Raw genomic sequence first — 27422 nt, forward strand, 5'->3', positions numbered from 1 at the left:
GCCTGTTCCTGCCTGCTGTACCTGGCTGGACACAAATATAGGGCGAAGCCCCACGTCAATTTTTTTTAAAATAAATCCTTTATTTTAACACTAAATGACATTTGAGGAGTTAATAAAGATGCAGTCCCTAAATTATTATTTATTTTTTAATTAATTCTTCCCAAAACTTTTGACGTGGGCTTCGCCATATTTTTGTATGCCAGCCAGGTACAGCATCCAGCTTCTATGAACGCGCCATTTTCCGGGGTGGCTGCGGACTGCAATTTTCAGCGGGGGGGGGGGGGCAGAAAGCTTGGGCCTCCCTGCGCTGCAGATTCCATCCCCCAGCTGCCTAGTTGTACCTGGCTGGACACAAAAATAGGGAGAAGCTTCACGTATTTTTTTTTTTTAATTATTTCATGAAATTCATGAAATAATTAAGAAAAAAAGGGCTTCCCTATATTGTTGTGTCCAACCAGGTACAAATAGGCAGCTGGTGGTTGGGGGCAGCCCGTTCCTGCCTGCTGTACCTGGCTGGACACAAATATAGTGCGAAGCCCCACGTCAATTTTTTTTAAATCATTTCAGGAAACTCATGAAATAATTAAAAAAAATTGACGTGGGGCTTCGCCCTATATTTGTGTCCAGTCAGGTACAGCAGGCAGGAACGGGCTGCCCCCAACCACCAGCTGCCTATTTGTACCTAGCCGGACACAACAATATAGGGAAGCCCTTTTTTTCTTAATTATTCCATGAATTTCATGAATTAAAAAAAAAAAAACGTGGAGTTTCGCCCTATTTTTGTGTGCAGCCAGGTACAACTAGGCAGCTGGGGGCTGGAATCTGCAGCGCAGGGAGGCCCAAGCTTTCTGGGCCCCACCCGCTGCAAATTGCAGTCCGCAGCCGCCCCAGAAAATGGCGCGTTCATAGAAGCGCCATCTTCTGGCGCTGTACCCAACTCATCCAGGGCCCTGGTGCGGTGGCTCACTGGGTAATAAAGGGGTTAAGGCCAGCTTGGCATTATCAGCTGGCCCTAAGCCCGAAATTCATGGGGTCACGCCAATATTAGACATGACCACCATGAATTTCTAGTAAAGTATTTAAAAAAAACACAAACACCCAGAAAAAAAGTCCTTTAATTGAAATAAACACACAATTCTTTATTGTTCTAAATTAAACCATACTTACCATCACGCCCATTCCAGCTGAAGCCAACGATCTCCTGCAATAAAAGAAAAATAATAAAGCAACCTCATCCTTACCTTTCCTTGGCTCCCACGACGGCTCCAGCTCTGCTACATCGAGATGACAGGCTGGACCGCAGCAGAACGCTGCCATCCAGCCTGTCATCCCGCAGACACTGAGAAGCGCAGGCATACTTCCACTCCTCAGTGTCTGGCTGTGACGGCATCCAGATGAGCCGACAATGAACTCGGCTCACCTCATGTACGTCACTGACAGCGTGGGAGAATTTTCCTGCACTCAGCGCTTCAGCGTGAGAATTTTCCCACGCTGTCAGTGACGTGCATGAGGTGAGGTCATGTCCAATGAACTCGGCGCACCTCATGCACGTCACTGACAGCGTGGGAGAATTCTCATGCTGAAGCGCTGAGTGCAGGAGAATTTTCCCACGCTGTCAGTGACGTGAATGAGGTGAGCTGAGTTCATTGGACATGACCTCGGCTCATCTTTATGCCGTCACAGCGAGACACTGAGGAGCGCAAGCATGCCTGCGCTTCTCAGTGTCTGCGGGATGACAGGCTGGATGGCAGCGTTCTGCTGCGGTCCAGCCTGTCATCTCGATGTAGCAGAGCTGAAGCTGTCCTGGGAACCATGGAAAGGTAAGGATGAGGTTGCTTTATTATTTTACTTTTATTGCAGGAGATCGTTGGCTTCAGCTGGAATGGGCGTGACTGTAAGTATGGTTTAATTTAGAACAATAAAGAATTGTGTCTTTATTTCAATTAAAGGACTTTTTTCTGGGTGTTTGTGTTTTTTTTAAATACTTTACTAGAAATTCATGGTGGTCATGTCTAATATTGGCGTGACCCCATGAATTTCGGGCTTAGGGCCAGCTGATAATGCCAAGCTGGCCTTAACCCCTTTATTACCCAGTGAGCCACCGCACCAGGGCCCTGGATGAGTTGGGTACAGCGCCAGAAGATGGCGCTTCTATGAACGCGCCATTTTCCGGGGCGGCTGCGGACTGCAATTTGCAGCGGGTGGGGCCCAGAAAGCTTGGGCCTCCCTGCGCTGCGGATTCCAGCCCCCAGCTGCCTTGTTGTACCTGGCTGGACACAAAAATAGGGCGAAGCCCCACGTATTTTTTTTTTAAATTATTTCATGAAATTCATGGAATAATTAAGAAAAAAAGGGCTTCCCTATATTGTTGTGTCCGGCTAGGTACAAATAGGCAGCTGGTGGTTGGGGGCAGCCCGTTCCTGCCTGCTGTACCTGACTGGACACAAATATAGGGCGAAGCCCCACATAATTTTTTTTAAATTATTTAATGAATTTCCTGAAATAATTAAAAAAAAATTGACGTGGGGCTTTGCACTATATTTGTGTCCAGCCAGGTACAGCAGGCAGGAACGGGCTGCCCCCAACCACCAGCTGCCTATTTGTACCTGGTTGGACACAACAATATAGGGAAGCCCTTTTTTTCTTAATTATTCCATGAATTTCATGAAATAATTAAAAAAAAAAAAACGTGGAGCTTCTCCCTATTTTTGTGTCCAGCCAGGTACAACTAGGCAGCTGGGGGATGGAATCTGCAGCGCAGGGAGGCCCAAGCTTTCTGCCCCCCCCCGCTGAAAATTGCAGTCCGCAGCCGCCCCGGAAAATGGCGCGTTCATAGAAGCTGGATGCTGTACCCGGCTGGCATACAAAAATATGGCGAAGCCCACGTCAAAAGTTTTGGGAAAAATTAATTAAAAAATAAATAATAATTTAGGGACTGCATCTTTATTAACTCCTCAAATGTCATTTAGTGTTAAAATAAAGGATTTATTTAAAAAAAAAATGGCGTGGGATCCCCCATAATTTTAGTCTCTAGCGGAGGTTAAGCAGACGGCTGGGGCAGATGTTTGAAGCCTGGGAAGGGGGTAAAACCTACGGAGCTTCCCAGGCTACTAATATCAGCCCCCAGCTGAATACCTAGCCTTTACTAGCTATTAAAATGGGGGACCCCCCCCAAAAAAATGACGTAGGGTCCCCCCTATTTTAATAGCTAGCAAAGGCTAGGCAGACAGCTGGGGGCTGATATTAATAGCCCAGGAAGGGTGCCATGAATATTGGCCCCCTCCCAGGCTAGAAACACCAGTCGTCAGCCGCCCCAGAAATGGCGCATCCATAGGATGCGCCAACTCTGGCACTTAGCCTCGCTCTTCCACGCTGCCCTGGTGCGGTGGCAGGGGGTAATAGTGGTGGAGTTCATGTCAGCGCCAGCTGCCATGAAGCCCAGGTTAGTAATGATGGGTGTCTATAAGACACACCCATTACTAACCTACAAAGTGTTAAAAAGAAAAAACACACTACACCCAGAAAAAAATAATTTATTTGAAATAAAACACACAATTTTATTTAATTCTTAGTTTACTAAAAATAATAGTTACCTGTCCACGTTCCTGCGCTGATCTCCCATGCACAGCTGTCACATCTGGAGATGGTGACAGCTGTGCATGGCTGCTGTAAGCTCACGCTGCCGGGAACACGTCCGCTCCCGGCAGGGGGAGCCACTGACTGAGGTCACCGGAGTGCATTCAGGCAGCGCAGCTCCGGAGACCTCCTTTACGGCACTGCTGTACCGTGGGAATTTCTCACGATACAGCAGGGCCGTAAAGGAGCTAACCGGAGCAGCGCTGCCTGAACTCCGGTGAACCCTTACGGCCCCGTCATTCTAGCGGCGGCAGCGGTTCAGAGCGGTCACATTCTATGTGGCTGCTCTGAACTGGAGATCTTCGTGGGACACTCGTGGACTGCTACGGAGGGGTAAGGATAAGGTTGTGGTTTATTATTTTATATTTTATTACAGGAGATCGATGGCTTCGGGGAATTAGGTGTCTAGGTGAGTATAGGTGTAGTTTTTTATTTTTTACTTTATTTTAGGTGGCGATCGGCGGGGACAGGTAATGTATGAACTAATTTATTGTAGGTAACCACTGGCCACCAATGACGTGTATTTAACATTTATTGGGGACACAGTAGGGCAATTTAAATAGCAGGATCAGGCTGATGGGAACTACTGCTCCCATCGAGCTGATCCTGCTGGCAGGAGTGGACGGGGGACAGACATAGGCCGATGGGAGTAGTAGTGTCACATCGGCCTATGTCTGCCTGCACGCACACACCCGCACAGACACCGCACACACCCGCACACATCGCACAGACACCGCGCACACCCGCACACACACCCCGCACACACACTAATCATGACGGGTCTGGGAGGTGAGGCTGACCTGTGCGGCCGTGGGAAAGTTCATGTGAGTTCATGCAGTCAAGCATAAACTCACATGAACCCTCTGAGGGCAACGCGGCGACTTCAAATGAACAGCTGATCGGCATCACCTGATACCTCAGCTGTTCATTTGAAATAACCGGCGGGAAAGCGCAGCACAGAACGGGAAAGCCGGCGGTGAAGTCTTTTCACTGCCGGCTTCCCCGCCCGGGTCCTTCACTCCCCGCTCCTTGGTGCTGCGCTCCCCGCCCGGTCCTAACTTACGATCGGGATGGGAGGTGGCGAGGGGAGCGGAGGATCGGGGTCGGAGGCTGCGGGGAAGCAGTATGGGGCTGTGTGATTGTTTAAAAGCCGGCGGCTTTTTACCGCGCGCCGGCTTTTAAACAATCAGGAGAATTCTCCCCCGCTGGAATGGCATTCTGATGACAGGCTGGATCGCGCTGCCATCCAACTTGTCATCCTTCACAGACACTGCAGAGCGCAGGCATTATGGGAACTTCCGATTCCGGTATCCGATATTGTAAAAGTATCGGAATTAAGTATCGGCCGATACCCGATATTACAGTATCGGAATGCTCAACACTAATGATAATACTATTATATGTATATGATTTATTTAATTTTCCTGACCCTAATTATTTATATAATGTGCACTTGTTCATCCACATAGATAAAAATGCTTCCAGTTTTCCTGATCGAGAAAATGTTTTCGTAATGAAAATAGTTTCTACTTGGAAAGATCAATCAGTACAGGTAAGTCACTTGTATTGCACAGACAGGTACAGTAATTGTTTCTGTCAGGTTCATAAAAACAAGGACCAAAAGCAATAAATATAATCGGGCCCCTGTCAGCTGAAGATTGCAAATTCAGAATTATCTTCTAACATAGTCACACACAGTGTATAGACACACCTAAATATTACCTACATACACACATATTCTCTCTTATATACAGGCAAAACATGTACGTTAAACGTCAATGGGGCTGTTGTGATACAAAGACAATATATTTCTTTTTGATATGCTTCACAATGGGTAATGCCTGACCTAAATTGTGATCACATAACTCCAACAAAACTTGATAGAACTTAGTTGACCAAATTAAGCCAAGAAACAGATGGTGGTGTAACATTCCTGGCGGCGTACTTGCATGGTGCACCACCTCCCACCATGCAAGACCGCAATCTTACCTGTCAGTCCATGCTGCACTCTTTATTTCAGTTCCTGCTGTGTCCATGTCTCTTGTCTGATTGCTTAGGGCAACGGCGCGGCTTTCTGCTTGTTTCTTATAGTTACCGTGTGCACAGTCCTAATGCATCCCCAGCCTATTGCTGTGAGTCACTGGATACTTAAACCCCCTCCACCCAGTAGGAGGTGCCTGAGCAACACTTTCACTCAGTTTGTCTTTTTCAACTGAGGTGCCAGGTCCTGTCCTGACTCTAGTCTGTCCGCCACCCTGGGGGCTGAGTACCCAGGGCCTTTTACTGTACCTGTGACTTCTAGTCTGTTTCCGCCACCCTGGGGGCCGAGTACCCAGTGTTAGAACCCTCTGGTTAGTTTTTGCTATCTTGTGTTTTGCGGTCACGTGACCAGCTGCCTATATATTCCAGCTCCGCCCTTCTGGCTTTGCTGGACTTCAGTGTTGTTTAGACTGTCTCTCTAGCCAGGTGCTTCGGTGCCTATCTCTGTCAGTTCTTGGTCCTCTGGGACCTTTAGTACTTTTTGTCAGTTTGTCCTTTTTGCTCTGCAACAACTTCTGTTTAGGAGGTGTCCCGTTTTTGTCCCAGTCCTTAGTTCTTTTAGGGACCCCTCCCTTGATTCTATAGGTCTCCGTTCAGACTAGCCGAGGACGAAGGCAGGTCTGTTCACAAGGAACAGGCAGCCCGCTACATCGTAGGGATTCAGCTTAGTCTTACTGTAGGGACAGCTTTCCCCTATATTTCCTTAGTTTTTGTTGCAGATCATAACAGTAAGTCCAGCCCCAAAAAAAAAAAAACTAAAAGGGAAGAAATTCGAGGATCAGTATGGTTTCCGTCCAAGAGTTGGCTCATCGCCTGCAGGGATTGTCTCCTAAGGTGGCCGAGCTTCAGCAACACGTGAGTAGCTGTCCTGGAGCGCATTTTGTCGAACCGAAGGTAGGACTGCCTGATGTTTTTTATGGTAAACAGCAAGATTTTTTTTCCTTTAAAAATGCTTGTTTGTTATATTTTCGTTTGAGACCAAGATCCTCTGGGAATGAATCACAGCGCATTGGTTTTATTATGTCACTGTTGCACAATGAACCACAGGGGTGGGCCATTTCTCTCCAACCTAATGATCCGTGTTTAAGTTCTGTTGAAGAATTTTTTTCTGCTATGGGGCTATTATATGACGATCCTGATCGAATCTCATCTGCTGAGTCAGAACTTATACGTTTGAATCAGGGGTCAGATGATGTTGAAATTTATTGCACACACTTCAGAAGATGGGCCTCAGAAGTTAAATGGAATGATTCGGCGCTGAAATGTTTATTTCTTGCTGGTTTGAGTGAAAGGGTTAAGGATTTGCTAATTGCATTCCCTGCACCTGAGACTCTGCAGGAAGCTATGCAGTTAGCTGTTCATGTGGACAGGAGACTGAGGTCCAGGGTCAATGATGTAAAAACTCCTGTAACTTCAGGTCCTAGTTCCCAGAAAATCTGCTCTGACAACCAATGGAGGTTGGGGCGATGTCACTCCGCTCTCAGGAAAGAGATCGGAGATTCGCCGAAGGTTTGTGTCTTTATTGTGGTAAAGATGATCATTTGATTAAGTATTGTGAGCGTTGCTTAAACAATGAAAAAAAAAAGGTCAGTTACGCCCGTATAGCTTGTTTTACTCTCTGCAGGAGTGTTTCTTTCTGGGTGTACTACTCTGCAGGGAGATTTGATTGAATTTCAGGTATTTGTGGATTGTGGTTCAACACTTAATGTGATTGATAAAGGGTTTTTGGAAAAACATAAATTGAAATCTAAACATTTGTCATCACCTATTTCTGTGGTTGCAATTGATAACACTCCTTTGAAATGTATTACTCACAAGACTGCTGCATTTCCTCTTACTATCAATGATGTTCACCAAGAAATTTTGGACTTGGTTGTTTTGGATAATTTGCCCTCTCCAGTTGTTCTAGGATTGCCTTGGTTAAAACTGCACAATCTTTTGTTGGACTGGTCTACTAATGTGATTAAGTCTTGGAGTCCGAAGTGCTATGATAAATGTTGTAATGGTCGCATTGCGGCTGTGGAAAAAGGGGAATTACCAGGACCTATTCAAGATTTTTGGAGGGTTTTTTCGGAGGAGGAGTCGCAAGTTTTACCTCCTCATAGGGATTATGATTGCGCCATTGAGTTTGTTCCGGGTGCTACTCTTCCCAAAAGTCGCTTGTTTAATCTGACTATCCCTGTAAGAAAGGCCTTGGAGGAGTACATAGAGACTAGTCTGGCTGCTGGTCACATTAGACCTTTTAAGTCGCCTGTGGCAGTCGGATTCTTCCTTGTTAAAAAAAAGGACGGCTGTTTACGTCCATGTCTGGATTTTCGTGAAATTAATAAGATCATCGTGCGCAATTTCTGCCCATTGCCGTTAATTCCTGACTTGTTTAACCAGTTAGTGGGAGCCAAGTGGTTCTCAAAAATTAATCTCCGAGGGGCATATAATTTGTTACGTGTGAAGGAGGGTGATGAATGGATAACTGCTTTTAACACTCCGGTAGGTCATTTTGAGAATCTGGTGATGCCTTTCGGTCTTACCAATGCACCTGCATTTTTTTCAGAACCTTATTAATGACATCCTGAGACCTTTGATTGGTAAGAATGTGGTTGTGTATTTGGATGACATTTTGATTTATTCACCAGATCTAGAGTCCCATTGGCAGAGTGTACGTGAAGTTTTGCAGTTATTGAGTGATAATTCACTCTTTGCTAAGCGGGAGAAATGTGAGTTCGCTGTGCATAAAATTAGTTTTTTGGGCTACATTGTCTTCAGCGAGGGCTTTGAGATGGACCCTGTGAAGGTTAAGGCTGTGCAGGAATGGCCTAGGCCTATTGGTTTGAAATCTATACAGAGGTTTTTGGGTTTTGCCAATTATTACAGGAAATTTATTAAGAATTTTTCAGTAATTATTAAACCTCTAACCGATCTCACCTGGAAAGGTGCGAATACGGCCCAGTGGACTACTGAAGCCATTGAAGCGTTTGAGTATCTCAAAGAGAGGTTCATTTCTGCCCCTATCCTTATACAGCCTGATGAGACTAAACCTTTTTTGGTTGAGGTTTATGCTTCATCAGTGGGGGTCGGAGCAGTTTTGTCTCAAGAGAACAAGGGTGGAGTACATCCTTGTGCCTTCTTTTCGAAAAAAATTTCGGAAACCGAACTGAATTATGATGTTGGAAATCGGGAGTTGCTGGCTATTAAACTCGCGTTTGAACACTGGCGTCATTTTTTGGAAGGCGCTAGATTTCCTATTCAGGTTTTCACTGATCATAAGAATTTGATCTATCTGGATGCTGCCAAGCACTTGAATGCCCGTCAAGCTAGGTGGGCACTTTTTTTTTCTCGGTTTCATTTTTCTGTTACCTATATCCATGGTACTAAGAATGTTAAAGCCGATGCTTTATCTTGCAGCTTCTTTCCTACGGTCGGTGCCGAGGAGGAGGAGAGCATTTTGCAGAAAGGAGTTGTGGTGGCGGCATTGGACTCCGATTTGGAGAATGGGATTCTGAATGCTCAAGATGATGCTCCATCTAACACTCCCCATGGGAGGTTGTTTGTGCCTAGAGACTTTAGGAGAGATTTGTTTGTGGAGTATCATGAGTCTCGGTTGGCAGGTCATCCAGGAGTTTCGGAGACTAAGAGACTTATCAGTCGCAGTTTTTGGTGGCCTGGATGGCAGAAGTAAGTCATCAAGTGGGTGCATCAGTGTACTGTGGGTGCTAGGTCAAAGGCTTCACATACTCCTGCTGCGGGGTTGCTTTGCCCTCTGGAGGTTCCTAGTGCGCCTTGGACACATCTCACTATGGATTTTATTACTGATCTTCCTGTGTCTGAGGGTTTTACTGGCATCTGGGTGGTCGTGGACCGTTTTAGTAAGATGTGTCATTTGGTTCCATTCATTAAGTTGCCCTGCGCCAAGACGCTCGCTAAGGCGTTTGATAAGGAGATTTTCAAGCTCCATGGTTTTCCCACGGATATTGTTTCTGATAGAGGACCTCAATTTGTGGCTCGCTTTTGGTGTGCTTTTTGTGACAGGTTGGGAGTTCATTTGTCATTTTCGTCTGGTTATCATCCTGAGTCTAATGGACAGACTGAAAGAAAGAACCAGGATGTTGAACAGTTTTTGCGTTGTTTTGTGGCAGACAATCAAGAGGTGTGGTCTGAGTTTCTGCCTCTCGCAGAATTTGCTCTTAACAATCATACATCCTCCTCTGCTGGGTGTTCTCCTTTTTTTTGTTGTACTGGGAGACATCCGTCTTTTGGTTCGTTCTCCAAATTGGGGTCGGCGGTGCCGGAGGAGGAGAATTTTTCCGGTGATTTGGAGAGAGTTTGGACTAATGTACGTTGTAACCTGCAAGAGGCTAACAAGAAGTCCAAGAAGTATTTTGACAGGAAACGTAAAGAGGTTTTGTTTACTGTGGGTGACATGGTTTGGTTGTCCTCAAAGAACCTGCGGTTGAGGATTCCCTCTAAAAAACTGGGTCCTAAGTTTGTGGGTCCATTTAAAGTGCTTCAGGTTGTCAACCCATCTGCTGTCAGGTTGGATGTCCCTACTTCCTGGTAGATTAATCCTGTGTTTCATGTTTCCTTATTGAAAAAGGCTGACGTTTCTAATAGGGACGCCACTGTCACAGTTCCTCCTGTGGTGGAAGATGGCGAATATGAAATTTCTCATATTTTGAATTCAAGATGGCATAGAGGGAAATTACAGTATCTTGTCTCCTGGAAGGGTTTCGGTCCCGAAGACAACTCCTGGGTAAGGACGGATGATGTCTCTGCTCCTAGGCTTGTTAAAGCTTTCCACAGGAGGTTTCCTGATAGGCCTGGGCCTGGAGGATCCGGAGGATCCTCATAGAAGAGGGAGTACTGTTAGAACCCTCCTGTTAGTTTTTGCTATCTTGTGTTTTGTGGTCACGTGACCACCTGCCTATATATTCCAGCTCCGCCCTTCTGGCTTTGCTGGACTTCAGTGTTGTTTAGACTGTCTCTCTAGCCAGGTGCTTCGGTGCCTATCTCTGTCAGTTCTTGGTCCTCTGGGACCTTTAGTACTTTTTGTCAGTTTGTCCTTTTTGCTCTGCAACAACTTCTGTTTAGGAGGTGTCCCGTTTTTGTCCCAGTCCTTAGTTCTTTTAGGGACCCCTCCCTTGATTCTATAGGTCTCCGTTCAGACTAGCCGAGGACGAAGGCAGGTCTGTTCACAAGGAACAGGCAGCACGCTACATCGTAGGGATTCAGCTTAGTCTTACTGTAGGGACAGATTTCCCCTATCTTTCCTTAGTTTATGTTGCAGATCATAACACCCAGGGCCGCTACCTGTATCTCTGACTTCTAGTCTGTTTCTGCCACCCTGGGGGCTGAGTTCCCAGGCTCGTTCCTGTATCTTATTCCCGGTTCAGTTCCTGTCTGAACAGTGTCCTAGCCCGTTACTTGTTTCTCTCTATGTCCGTACCTTCCCTTTGCCTGCAGTGTCTGAACTTGCACCTAACTCCAACTCGTTGCCTCTGTACTTCTGTTTGTGAGTTTTGTGTCCACTCGCTACTTCATTGTAAGTACCTTGTGTGTATCTGGTTCTGCTTGTCCCCTTTCCCTGCCTCCGTATCTACCTCCTGTGTTTTAACCATCTTCCTGTATTTTCCAGTCTGTTCCATGTGAACAGAGCCCTGTCCTGTCTGCCTTCACCTTCTGCTCTGCTTGTTCACCGCTCCAGCGGTTCCACTCTGCTTCGCTTGTTTGCCGCACCTGCGGTTTTGCTCCGCTCTGCTTGTTTTACCGCATCTGCGGGTTTTGCTCTGCTCTGCTTGTCTACCGCATCTGCGGGTTTTGCTCTACTCTGCTTGTCTACCGCATCTGCGGGTTTTGCTCTGCTCAGCTTGTCTACGGCATCTGCGGGTTTTGCTCTGCTCAGCTTGTCTACCGCATCTGCGGGTTTTGCTCTGCTCAGCTTGTCTACCGCATCTGCGGGTTTTGCTTTGCTCAGCTTGTCTACCGCATCTGTGGGTTTTGCTCTGCTCAGCTTGTCTACCGCATCTGCATGTTTTGCTCTGCTCAGCTTGTCTACCGCATCTGCGGGTTTTGCTCTGCTCTGCTCGTCTACCGCACCTGCGGCTCCGTTCCTGTGTCCCAGTGTGTACAGGTCCCTATCCTGCCTGCGTTTCTACCTGCCAGTACCTGCCTCTCTGCATGCCAGCCGTACCTGCCTGTGCCCACCTGTCTGCACGCAAGCTGTGCCTGTCAATATCCACCTGTCTGCATACCAGCCGTGTTTGCCAGTACCCACCTGTCTACATGCCAGTCTAACCTGCCTGTTCCTGCATTCCCCGGTGTGGGTCAACAGCTGTGACCGGGGTCTGACCTGGAGTAGCACCTGGTCCCTCTGCTCGGTACCTCCTTGGTTCACGGAGTCGACTGAGCCGCCGTGCGACCTTGGTCGGATCGGGTTGATACTTAGTTATGCCCCTCCAGGCACTCCTCGGTTCATGGTACAGTGGAATCACTAATCACGATCACGCCAGTCAGTCCGGGCGTGAGCGTAACAGGTGGAAACTTAGATATTCTAAACATGTGGCAAATTTATTAAACGCCACAATGCATCATGAACTAGATGGGTGCCCAGTTTTAACCCAGCTCCACCTATTTTGGCACAGCTGGCCAAACCTTCCATAAAAGGGCCAAAAATTTTCTGCAACCTCACATTGCACAAAAATTTTGCAACTTTTCAGAGTGTTTTACATTAGATTTCTGGCATAAATACTTTGATAAATCGGGTACCATGAGTCACTTTGGTAATTTGCATGCATTTTAACACTGCTTAGTGTAAGTTTTCTCTGTCTAAAAGTATTCCACCTTTAGTAAATCAGCCCCAATGTCTGTCCTGATTAAGAGAACATATGGTATTGTTAAAACAGGTGACACTAATATTTAATTCTTGGCTCACTGTTTTTCTCATTTACATTATTAATGCAAAATTTTGTCAAACTGACGTCAACTAGTCATAGGTAAACATATGTAAAGCAGCAGGGCCAGATGGACTCAGTCCTCTTATCCTTTAAGTGTGTGCAAACCAGCTGTATACTGTCTTTCAGTACCTATTTAATGTGACTCTTCAATCACAGAGGGTACCAGTGTTATGGAAGACTTCCTGTCTGGTTCCAGTTCCCAAGACTACTTTTCCTAAACTACTATCATCATGTAGCCTTAAAGGGGTTTTCCCACTAACAAAAGTTAATTTTAATCAATGGCTGTGTCTGATGTGTACGCAACATGGTCTGATCATACCACAGCTCCTGGGCAGGGGAGGAAGCAAAAGAGTATACAGTCATTTCAGCAGGGGATCACTGCTGATTCTTTCTTTTAAGTAAAACATTGTTTAAAAACAGGCAGTGAAATGTTTTACCTCACAGAAAGAATCAACTGTGATTCTGTGCTGTAATGTCTGTATACTGTTTTGCTTCCTTCCCTGCCCATGAGCTGTGGCATGATCAGACAATGCTCCATACACGGTCAGATACAGGCATTGATTAAAATGAACTTTTGTTCGTTGGAAAAGCCCTTTAACATTGCATGCTATGAAGTCCTTAGAAAGATTAATGCTTGCTTACTTGAGTCAGAGGGTGAGGGCTTTTGCTGACCCCCTACAGTTTGCTTATGATGCTGTTATGTCTCTGTTACATACAGTACATTCATTTTTGAACAATGATGGAACCACTGTACCCGCAATGTTCTTTGACTTCTCCAATGCGTTCAATACCTTGCAGCCACTCTTACTATGCAAAAAGATGACTGATATGAAGTTGGAGGAGGGGATGAGAAATTGGATAATGGACTACCTGCCAGACAGGCCACAGTTTGTACAGATGAGAGCTGTTGTGTCTGGCAGATTATTCAGCAGTGTAGGTGCCCCTCAGGGAAACGGTGCTTTTGCCTTTTCTATTCACAATGTACACAGCAGATTTTCAGTATAAATCCGATTTTTGCCACCTTCAAAAATTCTAGGATGACTCCGTGGTAGTCAGATGCATTAGGGGGGATCGGGGTGAGGAGGAATATAAAAGCGCATTGTCGGATTTTGTGGATTGGTGCCATGCTAACTTTTTATAACTAAACATAAAGAAAACTAGGGAGCTGATGGCGAACTAATAGCAGGAGAAAGATGGACTGTTCACCTGTCACTATTGTTAGTCAGGAAGTGGAGCAGGTTGAGAGTTACAAATATTTGGGGGTCCACTTGGACAGTAAACTTGATTGGAGGTGCAATATAGAGTGGGTTTACAAGAAGGGGGATGAACAAGCTGTACTTCCTATGGAAACTAAGGTCGTTTAATGTGTGCAGTAAAGTGTTGGAAGTGTTTTACCAGTCTGTAGTGGCAAGTGCCATCTTTTTCACAATCATATGCTGGGGAAATAGTGTACTGGTGTCTGATGCTAATAAGCTAAATACGCTTATCAAGAAGGCAAGCTCCGCTGTTGACCACCATATTGGTACTTTTGAGGAGGTAGTGGAGATAAGAATTCTGAAGAAATGTTTGGTGAAAATGAACAATAACGCACACCCATTTTTTGAGCTGTTTATGGGACAGAGGAGCACCTTCAGTAACTGTCTGATCCTACTAAGGTGTAAGAGCGAAAGATACAGAAATCATTTCGGCAGACTGCTATGGGAATGTATAACAATTACCTCAGTTGAAAATCCTCAGAGATTTGTTGTTTTATTGGGTACCAAGTGCAATAAAATACTTAGCGATCAGTGCCTTCCTCGGTTTCCAGCTCCGATCCAGTTCTCTTTTCACTCACATGACTGAGATTCCGACTTGCACAGGCGTTTATGAGTGAACCAGAAGTCGCCTTTGCAATGTAAGTCTATGGAGCTTCATTATGATGCTTTATTTTATTGCACTGCGCTACTACACATGTATTGAATGATCAAATGATGTCCATATATTAAATTACTGGCACTTTAAGTAAACATCATATACTTATGCTCGGACTAATTCAGCCCAGGTGATAATCACTAACTCAGATATAAATAGGTATACCAAGTTAAACTGCATGATTTTGAAAAAGAAGAATAAAGCTGCAAACTTAGCAGTGTAAGCTGACATTCAAAGCCCGCTAAGGTATAACTATACAGTTGGATCGGTTTAATAAACTTAATACCTGTGGATTAGAGAGAGAAAGCTATGAGGTAACTTCACATATAAATACTGTAAGTATTATAAGCAACTAGACCACAGAATAGAAATAGTAAATACAACTATGGTGACTGTCTCAGAATCGTAAGATAGTTATAATGGTAATGCATTTACCTGTATAGATGATGTTAGAAAGGCAGAGTAGGTCAGGCTGGATAGAGGCAGCGTCCCCCCTCACCCCGACGTATGTTTCTCCACTTGCTTCTTCCAGGGGCGTGTCAAGATGAGGGGTGACTGCTCTTTTATGTAAAGTTCATACCTATGAAAGAGTGCATAACTATCAAAAAGTGAAGTGACCAGTGAGCGCCCCTCTGCCTTTCTAACATCATCTACACAAGTAAAATGCATTACCAGTATAACTATCTTATGATTCTGAGACAGTCAACATCAGGCAGTTTAACTTGGTATACCTATTTCTATCTGAGTTAGTGATTATCACTTGGGCATATGAATAAATGTAATATATTGGAGAGGGAAGTCACTTGACTTGATTGTTAATAAATGCCCTCTGTCCATTTCATTTGTTTTCCACCTATTGAAAATAGCAGTAATATATTAACTCGACTGGATAGAGAGGCGTCCCCCCTACTTGGCACTTTGTAATTTTAAATTGTTTTAAGTGGTTTCTAATAAGGATTGATTATTTTTACCCTATGGTTCTCTTTACTCGGTTTAATTAGTGTTAGTCCGAGCATGTGTATATATGATACACACGTATTGAGATACGCATTCCGTATTGAGAAAGGTATGAATGGAAAACTCACCAAATACTGAAAGTGTGCACGTAGCCTAAAACTAAAACTTTTTTCTTGAAGAACAAGTCCACTTCATATCAGAGTAGAAAGAGGAATGATTGCTTTCATAATCTGTGTGACATTAATGGGTGCAATCTGATAAAGAAAAACAATGTTTTAAGGAAATATATGAAATAATACATTCCTGACACTTAAAAAAATAGTCAGAACTTTATAAAATTCTTTATAAAGATGTTCTTTTTCGCAAGACAGTTGTACAGTATGTGAGTTTCATACTCTGTGACTGGTGGTATAATATTCAGGTTATAAACTGTAATTTATGCCATTTTTACTCTAGGTAACAGAGGCAATGCAAGCAGTTTTACTAGCAGAAGTCAGAAAATGGATGGACGCTCTAAGACAATCTGTAATTACAACTCAACCAGTTTCTGTGGTGGATTCCAGCTCTCCACAACATCTTATGAGCATGGAGCAATCCTACAATTTTGAACAATTGTTTGAAGAAACAATAAGTAAGTCAGATGCATGGACAGCTATACATTTCATCATAGATACAATTGTGTTCATGTCTCTCTACAGGGTTAAAGTAGATTATCTTAGTGCTCATATAATGGAGATTGTGAAATTTCATAGTTACATAGTTCGTGAGTTGAAAAATACCATCATGTTTATCCAGTTTAGCGTTTCATATTTAATACACCCTTTAAATTGCATAGACACAATTTTATGCCAGTGGAAAATGATATAAAAATATTTATTGGCAGATCCCAGCATCAACATTTTAACGTACATAAACCAGTACACGACCATGTTATTTTTGCCTTTAATGGGGTATTCTCAAGTTCTTAAATTGCTTTAATTAGTTAGATAGCATGAAAATAAGCAAGTTTACAATTGACTTGCTTTTTTCTATCTGCTGTCTGTTATGGGTCCGGGTGGTGGAACCTCTGTGTTTTGATGCAAGGGGGGACCAGAGGGGCCATAATCTTTGAAAATTCTTGGAGAACAGGAGAAGTCCCAGAAGACTGGAGAAGAGCAAATGTTGTTCCTATCTTCAAAAAGGGGAAGAAGGTGGACACAGGGAACTATAGGCCGGTGAGTCTGACTTCTATACCAGGAAAGATCTTTGAACAAATTATTAAACAACATGTATGTAAGTACATGGATAAGAATGAAGTGATTAACCAGAGTCAGCATGGGTTTGTAACTAACAAGTCATGTCAGACTAACTTAATTTCCTTCTATGACAGAATCACTGACTGGGTGGATCAGGGAAATGCTGTAGATATAGTATATCTTGACTTTAGCAAAGCATTTGACAAAGTATCTCACACCATCCTTATTGAAAAAATGACCAAGTATACAATGGACCAGGCAACTGTTAGGTGGATTCATAACTGGCTTAGTGATCGGACTCAAAGGGTGGTTGTAAATGGCTTCACATCCAGCTGGATGAATGTCTCAAGTGGGGTACCACAGGGCTCCGTCCTGGGACCTGTATTGTTCAACATCTTTATCAATGATTTAGATGAAGGAATTGAGGGTAAACTGATTAAATTTGCTGATGACACAAAGCTAGGAGGGATAGCTAATACTAGAGAAGAGAGAGAGAGGATTCAAAAAGACCTAAATAAACTGGAGCAGTGGGCAGCAACCAACAGAATGGTTTTTAACAGGGAAAAATGCAAAGTACTACATCTGGACAATAAAAATGAAAAAAGCATATACAGAATGGGAGGAATAGAGCTAAGCAACAGTACATGTGAAAAAGACATAGGTATACTAATAGATCATAGACTGAACATGAGTCAACAGTGTGATGCAGCAGAAAAAAGGCAAATACAATTCTGGGATGTATTAACAGAAGCATACAGTCTAGATCACGTGAAGTCATTATCGGTCTTTACTCCTCTTTGGTCAGACCTCATCTGGAATACTGTGTACAGTTTTGGGCACCACATTTTAAAAAAGACATAGACAAACTGGAGCAAGTTCAGAGAAGAGCGACCAGAATGGTGACTGGTCTGCAAACCATGTCCTATGAGGAACAGTTGCAGGATTTGGGAATGTTTAGCTTGCAAAAAAGAAGACTGAGAGGAGACTTAATAGCTGTCTACAAATATGTCAAGGGTTGTCACATTGTAGAAGGATCATCTTTATTCTCATTTGCACAAGGAAAGACTAGAAGCAATGGGATGAAACTAAATGGGAGGAGACACAGATTAGATATTAGAAAAAACTTTTTGACAGGGTGATTAATGAGTGGAACAGGCTGCCACGAGAGGTGGTGAGTTCCCCTTCAATGGACGTCTTCAAACAGAGGCTGGACAGACATCTGTCTGAGATGATCTAGTGAATCCTGCTTTGAGCAGGGGGTTGGACCAGATGACCCAGGAGGTCCCTTCCAACTCTACCATTCTATGATTCTATGATTCTATGAACTAAGCGCCTACTCGGACTGACCCAGGTCACACGGCGGCTTAGTCGACTCCGTGAACCAAGGAGGGACCGGGCAGGTGAACCAGGTGCCACTCTGGGACCGACTTTGTGTGAGAGCAGGTGACTCCCATGGGTCAGATGACAGGAGCTGACTGGTACAGCGGATGAGCATAGCAGGTAGGCTGGCGGGTGATCTGGGTAGACAAGCAGGCGAGTACGGCGGATAGCCCGACAGGTTCTCTGGGTAAACGAGCAGGCACGTACGGCAGGTAACTGGCAGGTGCTCCGGGTTGGCAGGCTGGTGAGCACGGCAGGTAACTGGCAGGTGCTCCGGGTTGGCAGGCTGGCGGGCACAGCTGGTAACTGGCAGGTGCTCCGATTAGGCAGGCTGGCGGGCATGGCTGATAGACAGACTGGCGGGCAGGACTGTTAGACAGACTGGCGGGCAAGGAACCTGAGGGCTGAGGAGAGTGTTAGCACACAAACAACAACCTTGCACAGGTACCTCCATTTTGGAGGAGGTGCTTAATATAGGGGCATTCCTCTGGCCATTGTCTGTGGTCTCTTTAGGACGGCGTGCGCGGCCCCTTCAAGAGGGAGGGAGCGCGAGCGCCCTAAGCACAGTGCCCGGGAAGCTGCGTGCAGTGCGCGCCTTAGCAGCCGCAGAACAGGAAGACGCCGGGCTGGTACCGCGGCGGTGAAGGGAACGGCGTCTCTGCCCGGCAGGAGGCAGAGATGCCGATGCTACATTGTCATTCTCCTTGAATGAGATCTTCAATGAGCCATAGATTGCAGCATTAAATAGATAGGTGTAACGGGTCCAGGAGGCGGAACCTCTGAGCTACTATACAAGGGGGCGGCCCTTGTAAGGGAGCGGGTGGCAGTCTCTGGGTGAACGGACAGGGAGTTACGGCAAGTGATCAGGGCAGTCTCTGGGTAAGGGGTAGGTACGACCTGTGATGGCAGAGCCTCCGGGTAGGCTAGCAGGCAGATGGTAGATGTGTGCTCCCAGGTGAGCAAGCGAGAGTCTCTGGAATAGCAGGTGGTCACGGCACGTGACGGCGGAACCTCCGGGCTGGCAGGCAGGTAGGTAACGGAGAAGCGCTCCCAGGTGAGCGGGCAAGAGTCTCTGGAATAGCTGGTGGTCACCGCACGTGACAACGGGACCTCCGGGCTGGCAAGCAGGCAGGTAACGGAGATGCGCTCCCAGGTGAGCGGGCAAGAGTCTCTGAGATAGCTGGTGGTCACAGCACGTGACAACGGAGCCTCCGGGCTGGCAAGCAGGCAGGTAGCGGAGAAGCGCTCCCAGGTGAGCGGGCAAGCTGGTCCATAGACAGACTGACCGGAGTTGTAAGGCAGACCGTCGGACCTCAGGCAAGCAGGCAGGTAGCTGATGTGCGCTCCCAGGTGAGCGGACAAGTTGGTCCTTAGACAGACTGACCGGAGTTGTAAGGCAGACCGTCGGACCTCAGGCAGGCAGGCAGGTAACAAGTATTCAGGCAGGAATCAGGCAGGTAACTAGCAGGAAACTGGCAGGAAACTGGCAGGTAACTGGCAGGTAACTGGCAACGGGACCTGAGGGCTGAAGCACAGGTGAGACACAGGTGCAAACAACATTGCTCGGGCACCTCCATTTTGGAGGAGGTGCCTTATATATGATGAAGTCCTCCGGCCATTGGCCGGGGACTCTTTAGGGCGGCGCGCGCGGCCCCTTTAAGAGGAGGGGAGCGCGCGCGCGCGCGCCCTAAGCACAGGGGCCGGGAAGGAGCGCGCGCTGAGAGCAGAGCAGGAGGAGGACGCCGGGACGGAGCGCGCGCTGACAGCAGAGCGGGGGGAGGATGCTGGGCACGGAGCAGAGCGGTGAGAGGAGCAGCGTCCCTGCCTAGCAGAGGGCAGGGACGCCGGCACTACAGTACCCCCCCCTTTAGGCCCCCCCTTTTTTAGGCCAGACAGAAATTTAGCTAGGATGAGAGGGGCATGGATGTTCTCCCGGGGCTCCCACGTTCTCTCCTCAGGACCAAACCCCTTCCAATCTACCAGAAAAAAGGTCTTTCCTCTTACCCTTTTGGTGGCAAGAATGTTCTCTACCTCAAACTCGTCCTCAGCAGAAACCGGAGCAGGAGGCGTACCTGTAGACTTGGAAAAAGAGTTAAGCACCACAGGTTTGAGGAGAGACACATGGAAGGAGTTAGGGATCCGTAAGTTGGCCGGGAGTTTCAATTTATAGGCCACCGGGTTGATCTGACTGATGACCTCCAGTGGGCCGATGAACCGAGGCCCTAACTTATAGGAAGGGATCTTGAGCCGGACATATTTGGACGAGAGCCAGACTTTATCCCCAGGGCGGAATTGAGGAGGGTCCAGACGTTTTTTGTCAGCGTGTCTTTTCATACGCTCGGATGACAGAAGGAGTGCGGACCGGGTACTCTCCCATATGGAGGAAAATTTGTTAACAAGAGATTCCGCAGCCGGATTGTCCACCGAGGTGGAGACGGGAAACGGGATCCGAGGATGCTGACCGTAGACTACAAAAAACGGGGATTTGGAGGAAGACTCGCTCTCGTGATTGTTGTACGAGAATTCGGCCCATGGCAGGAGATCCACCCAGTCAGAATGGTGGGCATTAACGAAGTGCCGAAGGTAACTGGTCAGGTTCTGATTGATCCGCTCCACTTGACCATTAGACTGTGGGTGGTAAGCGGAGGAGAAGTCCAGGGTGACGTCCAGCAATTTACAAGTGGCTCTCCAGAAACGGGAAGTGAACTGTACTCCTCGATCCGACACGATGTGACGGGGCAGGCCATGAAGACGGAAGATGTGGCGGATAAAGTCTTTAGCCAGCTCGGGTGCAGACGGAAGACCTGGCAGTGGAATGAAGTGAGCCATCTTGGAAAAGCGGTCAGCGACCACCCAAATGACCGTACAACCGGCAGAGACGGGCAGATCAGTTATGAAGTCCATCGCTATATGCTGCCAGGGGGCAGCAGGTACTGGCAGAGGTAGGAGGCGGCCGGCCGGCAGGTGTCTCGGAACTTTGTTGCGGGCGCAGGACACACAGGCAGAAACAAAGTCAATTACATCCTTGTGCAGGTTAGGCCACCAGTAGTGCCGGGTAATAAGCTGGAGGGTCTTTTTCTGACCGGCGTGGCCAGCTAGTTTAGACGAATGACCCCAGTGTAGGATCTTCTCCCGATCAGGTACTGGTACGAACGTCTTACCAGGAGGAAGACGATTTAGACTCACGGGAGCCACCTGCATTACTCTGGCGGGATCGATGATGTGTTTCGGATCCTCCTCGAGATCAGACACCAGAAAGGATCGAGACAAGGCGTCCGCCTTGACGTTTTTGTCAGCCGGGCGAAAATGAAGGACAAAATCAAAACGAGCAAAAAACAAGGACCACCGGGCTTGGCGCGGGTTAAGTCTCTGGGCATGCTGGAGGTAAGCCAAGTTCTTGTGGTCAGTGTAAATTATTACCGGGTGAAGAGCCCCCTCGAGCAGGTAACGCCACTCCTCCAATGCCAGTTTGATGGCCAATAACTCTCGGTCTCCTATGGAATAATTGCGCTCTGAGGAGGAGAAGAGTTTTGAGAAGAAGCCACAAGTTACCATCCTCCCGGAAGATGATTTTTGAGTGAGTACTGCTCCGGCTCCAGAGGAGGAGGCGTCAACTTCCAGGAAGAACTGCTTGTTGCCATCTGGGCGATGCAGCACCGGGGCGGAAGAGAAGGCCTGTTTAAGGGAAAGAAAGGCCTCCTCTGCTTCGGGTGGCCACTCTTTGGGATTAGTACCTTTACGGGTGAGCGCAGAAATTGGGGCCGTCCGGGAAGAGAAGTGTGGTATGAAGAGGCGGTAGTAGTTGGCGAAGCCCAGGAATCGCTGAATGGCCTTCAACCCCTCCGGTCGGGGCCATTTCTCGATGGCAGACAGTTTCTCAGGATCCATTTGTAGGCCGGTCTGAGAGATAATGTAGCCCAGAAACGGAAGCGAGGTCTGCTCAAAGAGGCACTTCTCAAATTTAGCGTAGAGATGGTTCTGCCTTAGCCTGAGCAGGACCTGACGAACGTCCCTCCGGTGAGTCTGGAGATCCGGAGAGAAGACCAAGATGTCGTCCAGGTACACCACTACGCAGGAGTAGAGAAGGTCCCGGAAGATGTCATTGACCAACTCTTGAAAGACGGCAGGAGCGTTACAGAGACCAAAGGGCATTACCAGGTATTCATAGTGGCCGTCCCGGGTGTTGAATGCCGTCTTCCATTCATCCCCCTGACGAATACGAACCAGGTTGTACGCCCCACGAAGGTCCAGTTTGGTGAAGATCCTAGCCCCCCTCAGACGATCAAATAATTCTGGAATGAGCGGAAGGGGGTACTTATTCTTCACCGTGATCAGGTTTAGGCCTCTATAGTCTATACAGGGACGGAGAGAGCCGTCCTTCTTTTTGACGAAAAAGAAGCCTGCTCCCGCCGGGGAGGTAGATTTCCGGATGAATCCTCTGGCCAGATTCTCCTCAATATATTCGGACATTGACCGGGTCTCAGCAGCGGATAAAGGATAGATACGCCCACGGGGAGGAGTAGTACCGGGTAGCAGATCGATGGGACAGTCGTATGGTCTATGTGGTGGTAATGTCTCTGCCTCCTTTTTATTAAAGACATCTGCATAAGACCAATAAGGAATCGGAAGTCCAGGTAGATTAGCTGGGGTAGGAGAAGGACGGACGGGATGGACGGGAACCAGGCAGGTTTTATGACAGTCTTGTCCCCAGCGAAGGACCTCTCCGGTTTGCCAGTCTAGCACGGGTGCATGTCTCTGGAGCCAGGGTAGACCTAGCAAGAGGGCGTGAGAGAGTCCAGGCAGAACATGAAAGGAGATACTTTCAGAATGCAGCATTCCCACCTGCAGGGTAATGGATTCGGTGATGAGTTGAATGGGGCGAGGTAAGAGGCCCCCATCCACGGCAGCGACAGACAAGGGTACAGCCAGAGGTTTGGTGGGGATGCGGTATTTCTCAACCAGGGACTGTGAAATAAGGTTCCCGGCTGCTCCAGAGTCAAGTTGGGCTAGTTCGAAATAACGGTTCTCCCCGTAGATGATCGAAACAGACAACAGCAGGGATGGAGAGGATTTATTCTTGTCTAGGTGGACCTCTCTGAGCGAACCTAGACACAGGCGTTTCCCGACCTCTCCGGGCAGGCACGGATCCGGTGCTCCTTACTGCCACAGTAGAAGCAGCTCCCCTCGGCACGGCGTGAGTCCTGACGGGTTTTGACCATCTTGGTCTGGTCGACCTGCATAGGCTCAGGAGAGTGTACCTGGGGAGAGACGGAGGGAATGACGGGTTTCTGGAAAGTAGGAGCTAAACGTGGAATCCTTCTCTCACGGGTGACCTCTTTGGCACGCTCTTGGAACCGTAGGTCAATCCGGGTGGCAAGGGTTATTAGATCATCGAGAGAGGTAGGAATGTCCCGACCAGCAAGTTCATCTTTAATACGACCGGACAGACCCTCCCAGAAGACGGATACCAGAGCGTCGTTATCCCAGGCCAGCTCCGAGGCAAGGGTGCGGAACCGTATGGCATATTGGCCCACGGTGAGACCCTCCTGACGGAGGCGTAGCAGAGAGGATGCGGATGAGGTCTTCCGTCCGGGTTCGTCGAAGACTTTCCGGAAAGCCGAGAGAAAAGCAGGCAAGTTGGACACCAGGGGGTCTCCTCTCTCCCATAGAGGATTTAGCCAGGCCAGGGCCTCCCCGGTGAGATGGGACATGATAAAGGCAATTTTGGCCCGGTCGGAATTAAACTGATGGGACAAAAGTTCAAAGTGCAGGGTGCACTGATTTATGAAGCCCCGAGCCTGGACGGGGTCGCCTCCGAAGCGAGGAGGTGCAGAGAGCCGGGGTCCGGGGTAGGATACCATAGTATTAGTGGGCAGCGGAGCTGCCGGATTGCAAGATATGGCACTGGCGGAGGTTGTTGGTGGATCAGACAGAGTGTTCAGGCGAGTATTAACATTCCGCAGGTGACCCAGGATGGCCTCCTGTTGGGACCTCTGACGGGACAGTTCAAGACAGAGGTCCGAGAGCGAGGGAGCTTGGGTGCCACCGGGTTCCATGGCCCGAGCAAACTGTAACGGGTCCAGGAGGCGGAACCTCTGAGCTACTATACAAGGGGGCGGCCCTTGTAAGGGAGCGGGTGGCAGTCTCTGGGTGAACGGACAGGGAGTTACGGCAAGTGATCAGGGCAGTCTCTGGGTAAGGGGTAGGTACGACCTGTGATGGCAGAGCCTCCGGGTAGGCTAGCAGGCAGATGGTAGATGTGTGCTCCCAGGTGAGCAAGCGAGAGTCTCTGGAATAGCAGGTGGTCACGGCACGTGACGGCGGAACCTCCGGGCTGGCAGGCAGGTAGGTAACGGAGAAGCGCTCCCAGGTGAGCGGGCAAGAGTCTCTGGAATAGCTGGTGGTCACCGCACGTGACAACGGGACCTCCGGGCTGGCAAGCAGGCAGGTAACGGAGATGCGCTCCCAGGTGAGCGGGCAAGAGTCTCTGAGATAGCTGGTGGTCACAGCACGTGACAACGGAGCCTCCGGGCTGGCAAGCAGGCAGGTAGCGGAGAAGCGCTCCCAGGTGAGCGGGCAAGCTGGTCCATAGACAGACTGACCGGAGTTGTAAGGCAGACCGTCGGACCTCAGGCAAGCAGGCAGGTAGCTGATGTGCGCTCCCAGGTGAGCGGACAAGTTGGTCCTTAGACAGACTGACCGGAGTTGTAAGGCAGACCGTCGGACCTCAGGCAGGCAGGCAGGTAACAAGTATTCAGGCAGGAATCAGGCAGGTAACTAGCAGGAAACTGGCAGGAAACTGGCAGGTAACTGGCAGGTAACTGGCAACGGGACCTGAGGGCTGAAGCACAGGTGAGACACAGGTGCAAACAACATTGCTCGGGCACCTCCATTTTGGAGGAGGTGCCTTATATATGATGAAGTCCTCCGGCCATTGGCCGGGGACTCTTTAGGGCGGCGCGCGCGGCCCCTTTAAGAGGAGGGGAGCGCGCGCGCCCTAAGCACAGGGGCCGGGAAGGAGCGCGCGCTGAGAGCAGAGCAGGAGGAGGACGCCGGGACGGAGCGCGCGCTGACAGCAGAGCGGGGGGAGGATGCCGGGCACGGAGCAGAGCGGTGAGAGGAGCAGCGTCCCTGCCTAGCAGAGGGCAGGGACGCCGGCACTACAATAGGTTTTTAGGATGAAAAATTATTTTTATTTCAGACCACCCCTTTTAGCCAGAATTAAAAACATAATCTGCACAAGTTTTTTGTACTACAAGAAAATGAATAGCAAATAAATTAGTTTTTTTTAACATTAAAGCCTATGGGAAACAGATTATAATGGATGGTCATCTGTTATTTCCATCATTAACTAGCGATGAAGTTATTATCTGTGTATCAAATGTTCTATATTATGCTGTAATAAATGTAGGATGTTAAAAAATAAAACAAAAATTAATACTCCCTTCACAGCTCAGCTTTCCGACCGTCTCTGCAGCTCGCCATCTGGTTCCCTACATTTTTTTATCCTTTTCCCCATCTGCAGCTGCCCCTTCAATACAGGCCTTGTATTTCGGCTCAAGTGGACCTATGATGTCACTGGCTACCATGCTGGCACTTGGGTGACCTACACATCCCAGGCCTAGTTTAGCCTAGAGTGAAGAGGCAGAAGAGAATGCACTTAATGTGTGACTGGACAGGGTGCTGTGGGGACAGAGGGACAGTTGAGTGGTGAGGTGAATATTATTTTTTTAACCATTTGCCTGGCCTTCTATTTGGCTGAATTTGCACTCAGTGAATCGCAAAAAATCCATATTCTGGAGAATACAAATTGTTGTAAAATTTGAGAATTCAATTCCACACACTCTTCTTTACCATTAACAAATCCATTTTTTAGCACCATGCATGTTCATAGACACCTTTAGTAAAAACAGATTAGATATAAACAGAAAAAAACTGAAGAAAAACAGAAACCAAAGCATCCAATTTTATTACAAAGATGGATCTGTTTTTGCTCCATTTTTATCAGACCCGTTTTTTTTTTTTTTTTTTAAATACTGGATTTGCTGCAAACAGATGATGACTAGACATGTGAACAGAGTATTTCATTTCTAAAGCAGAAAATTATTTTATAATTTTACTAATATCCTGATAGTTTTTACATTTCTACATTCTAGAATGCATACATTTAAATGTACTTCTAAAAAAGAAACAAATAATTGACTGCAAAGTCTAAAATACGTCAGGTTTTATTCCAGGCGTCATCAGACATCGGGCTTTAGTTGTAATTGGAGATGTCAGTGCACAGTAAATGATCATCCCTACTATCATCCTGCTATCATTACTGTAAAGCTGAATGTATATTAGGGTAATATTTATTTACATCACCCATACGTTATAAGCTACTAAATTGTGCAGCAATAGACTTTCCTGATTTAATGTTCCCTAGATGATTTTCAGATTATTTTTAATTCTATTTTTCCTCTTCAAAGTGACTGGCATAATATTTAGGGTTTTAAATTGCACTTATTTCTCGTAAGAGAACACATATCCAATTATATTCTGCCTTCAAGTCCTTGACTTCAACTTAATATTAAATCATCTACATTTCACTCAAATGAAATGGGTTTTTTTTCTCTTCCCATGGCCGAGTGGTTGGACTGAAGAGTAGGAAGGCTGCTGAGTCCTCTAAAACTAAAATATGTTTCCTCTCTCTTATGTGCATTTTACTGGAGAACAACTTAATGTAGTAGAAATCAAATTTGGTGTGTATTTTTACACAAAATCAAATTGCAAAGGCGCCACCCCAGCACTTCATCCTCCTTCCAAACACTAAGGAGGATAAGATTCCACCATCAGTTCTCACCGCAGTAAAACATCCTCACAGGAAAGTCCTTCCTGTAAAGTGGAGATTACGCTATTCAACTTAGAAATAATTGGATGTAAATTCTTGTCAACTTCCTCAACTGGATATTATGCAGAATAAAATTGGGAAAAGCTCTATTTAGTGGGAAATTGGGAAGTAGTGATATTATTATTATTATATATCATTATATATTATAGTTACTGTATATGGTGCCATCAACTTCCGTGTTCCTTTATATAGTTTAATAAATAAATATACACTAGCACCCTAAAGATAATAAGAGATAAGTCAGAAAGAAGCTGCAGACAGAAACACGGGTTCTGTGTGAGAGTCCGTGAACGAGGGTTACTAAAACAGATGAATAAGGTATTGTCGCGCTACTGACTGGACATAAGGGGTTAACAAGTTGAAACCATAAATTAGGGATAATCACCTGATCATATTAATTACAGGTGAGCTAAATTGCAAAAT

At 46.9% G+C, this 27422-nt stretch overlaps 1 protein-coding gene across 1 annotated transcript in view; it reads left to right on the forward strand.

The window, feature by feature from the left end:
• Positions 1–27422, forward strand: part of WDR72 (WD repeat domain 72) — a 588690-nt gene that overhangs the window by 411811 nt on the left and 149457 nt on the right. Inside the window, exons 17-18 of the mRNA XM_073653016.1 lie at positions 5106–5188; positions 15948–16122. Coding sequence (XP_073509117.1) covers positions 5106–5188; positions 15948–16122 — 258 coding nt within the window. The remainder of the gene's footprint in view (positions 1–5105; positions 5189–15947; positions 16123–27422) is intronic.

Source organism: Phyllobates terribilis, unplaced genomic scaffold (genome assembly GCF_046119375.1).
Source record: "Phyllobates terribilis strain yellow unplaced genomic scaffold, ASM4611937v1 Scaffold_11__3_contigs__length_659146591, whole genome shotgun sequence".
Taxonomy (NCBI): Eukaryota; Metazoa; Chordata; class Amphibia; order Anura; family Dendrobatidae; genus Phyllobates; species Phyllobates terribilis.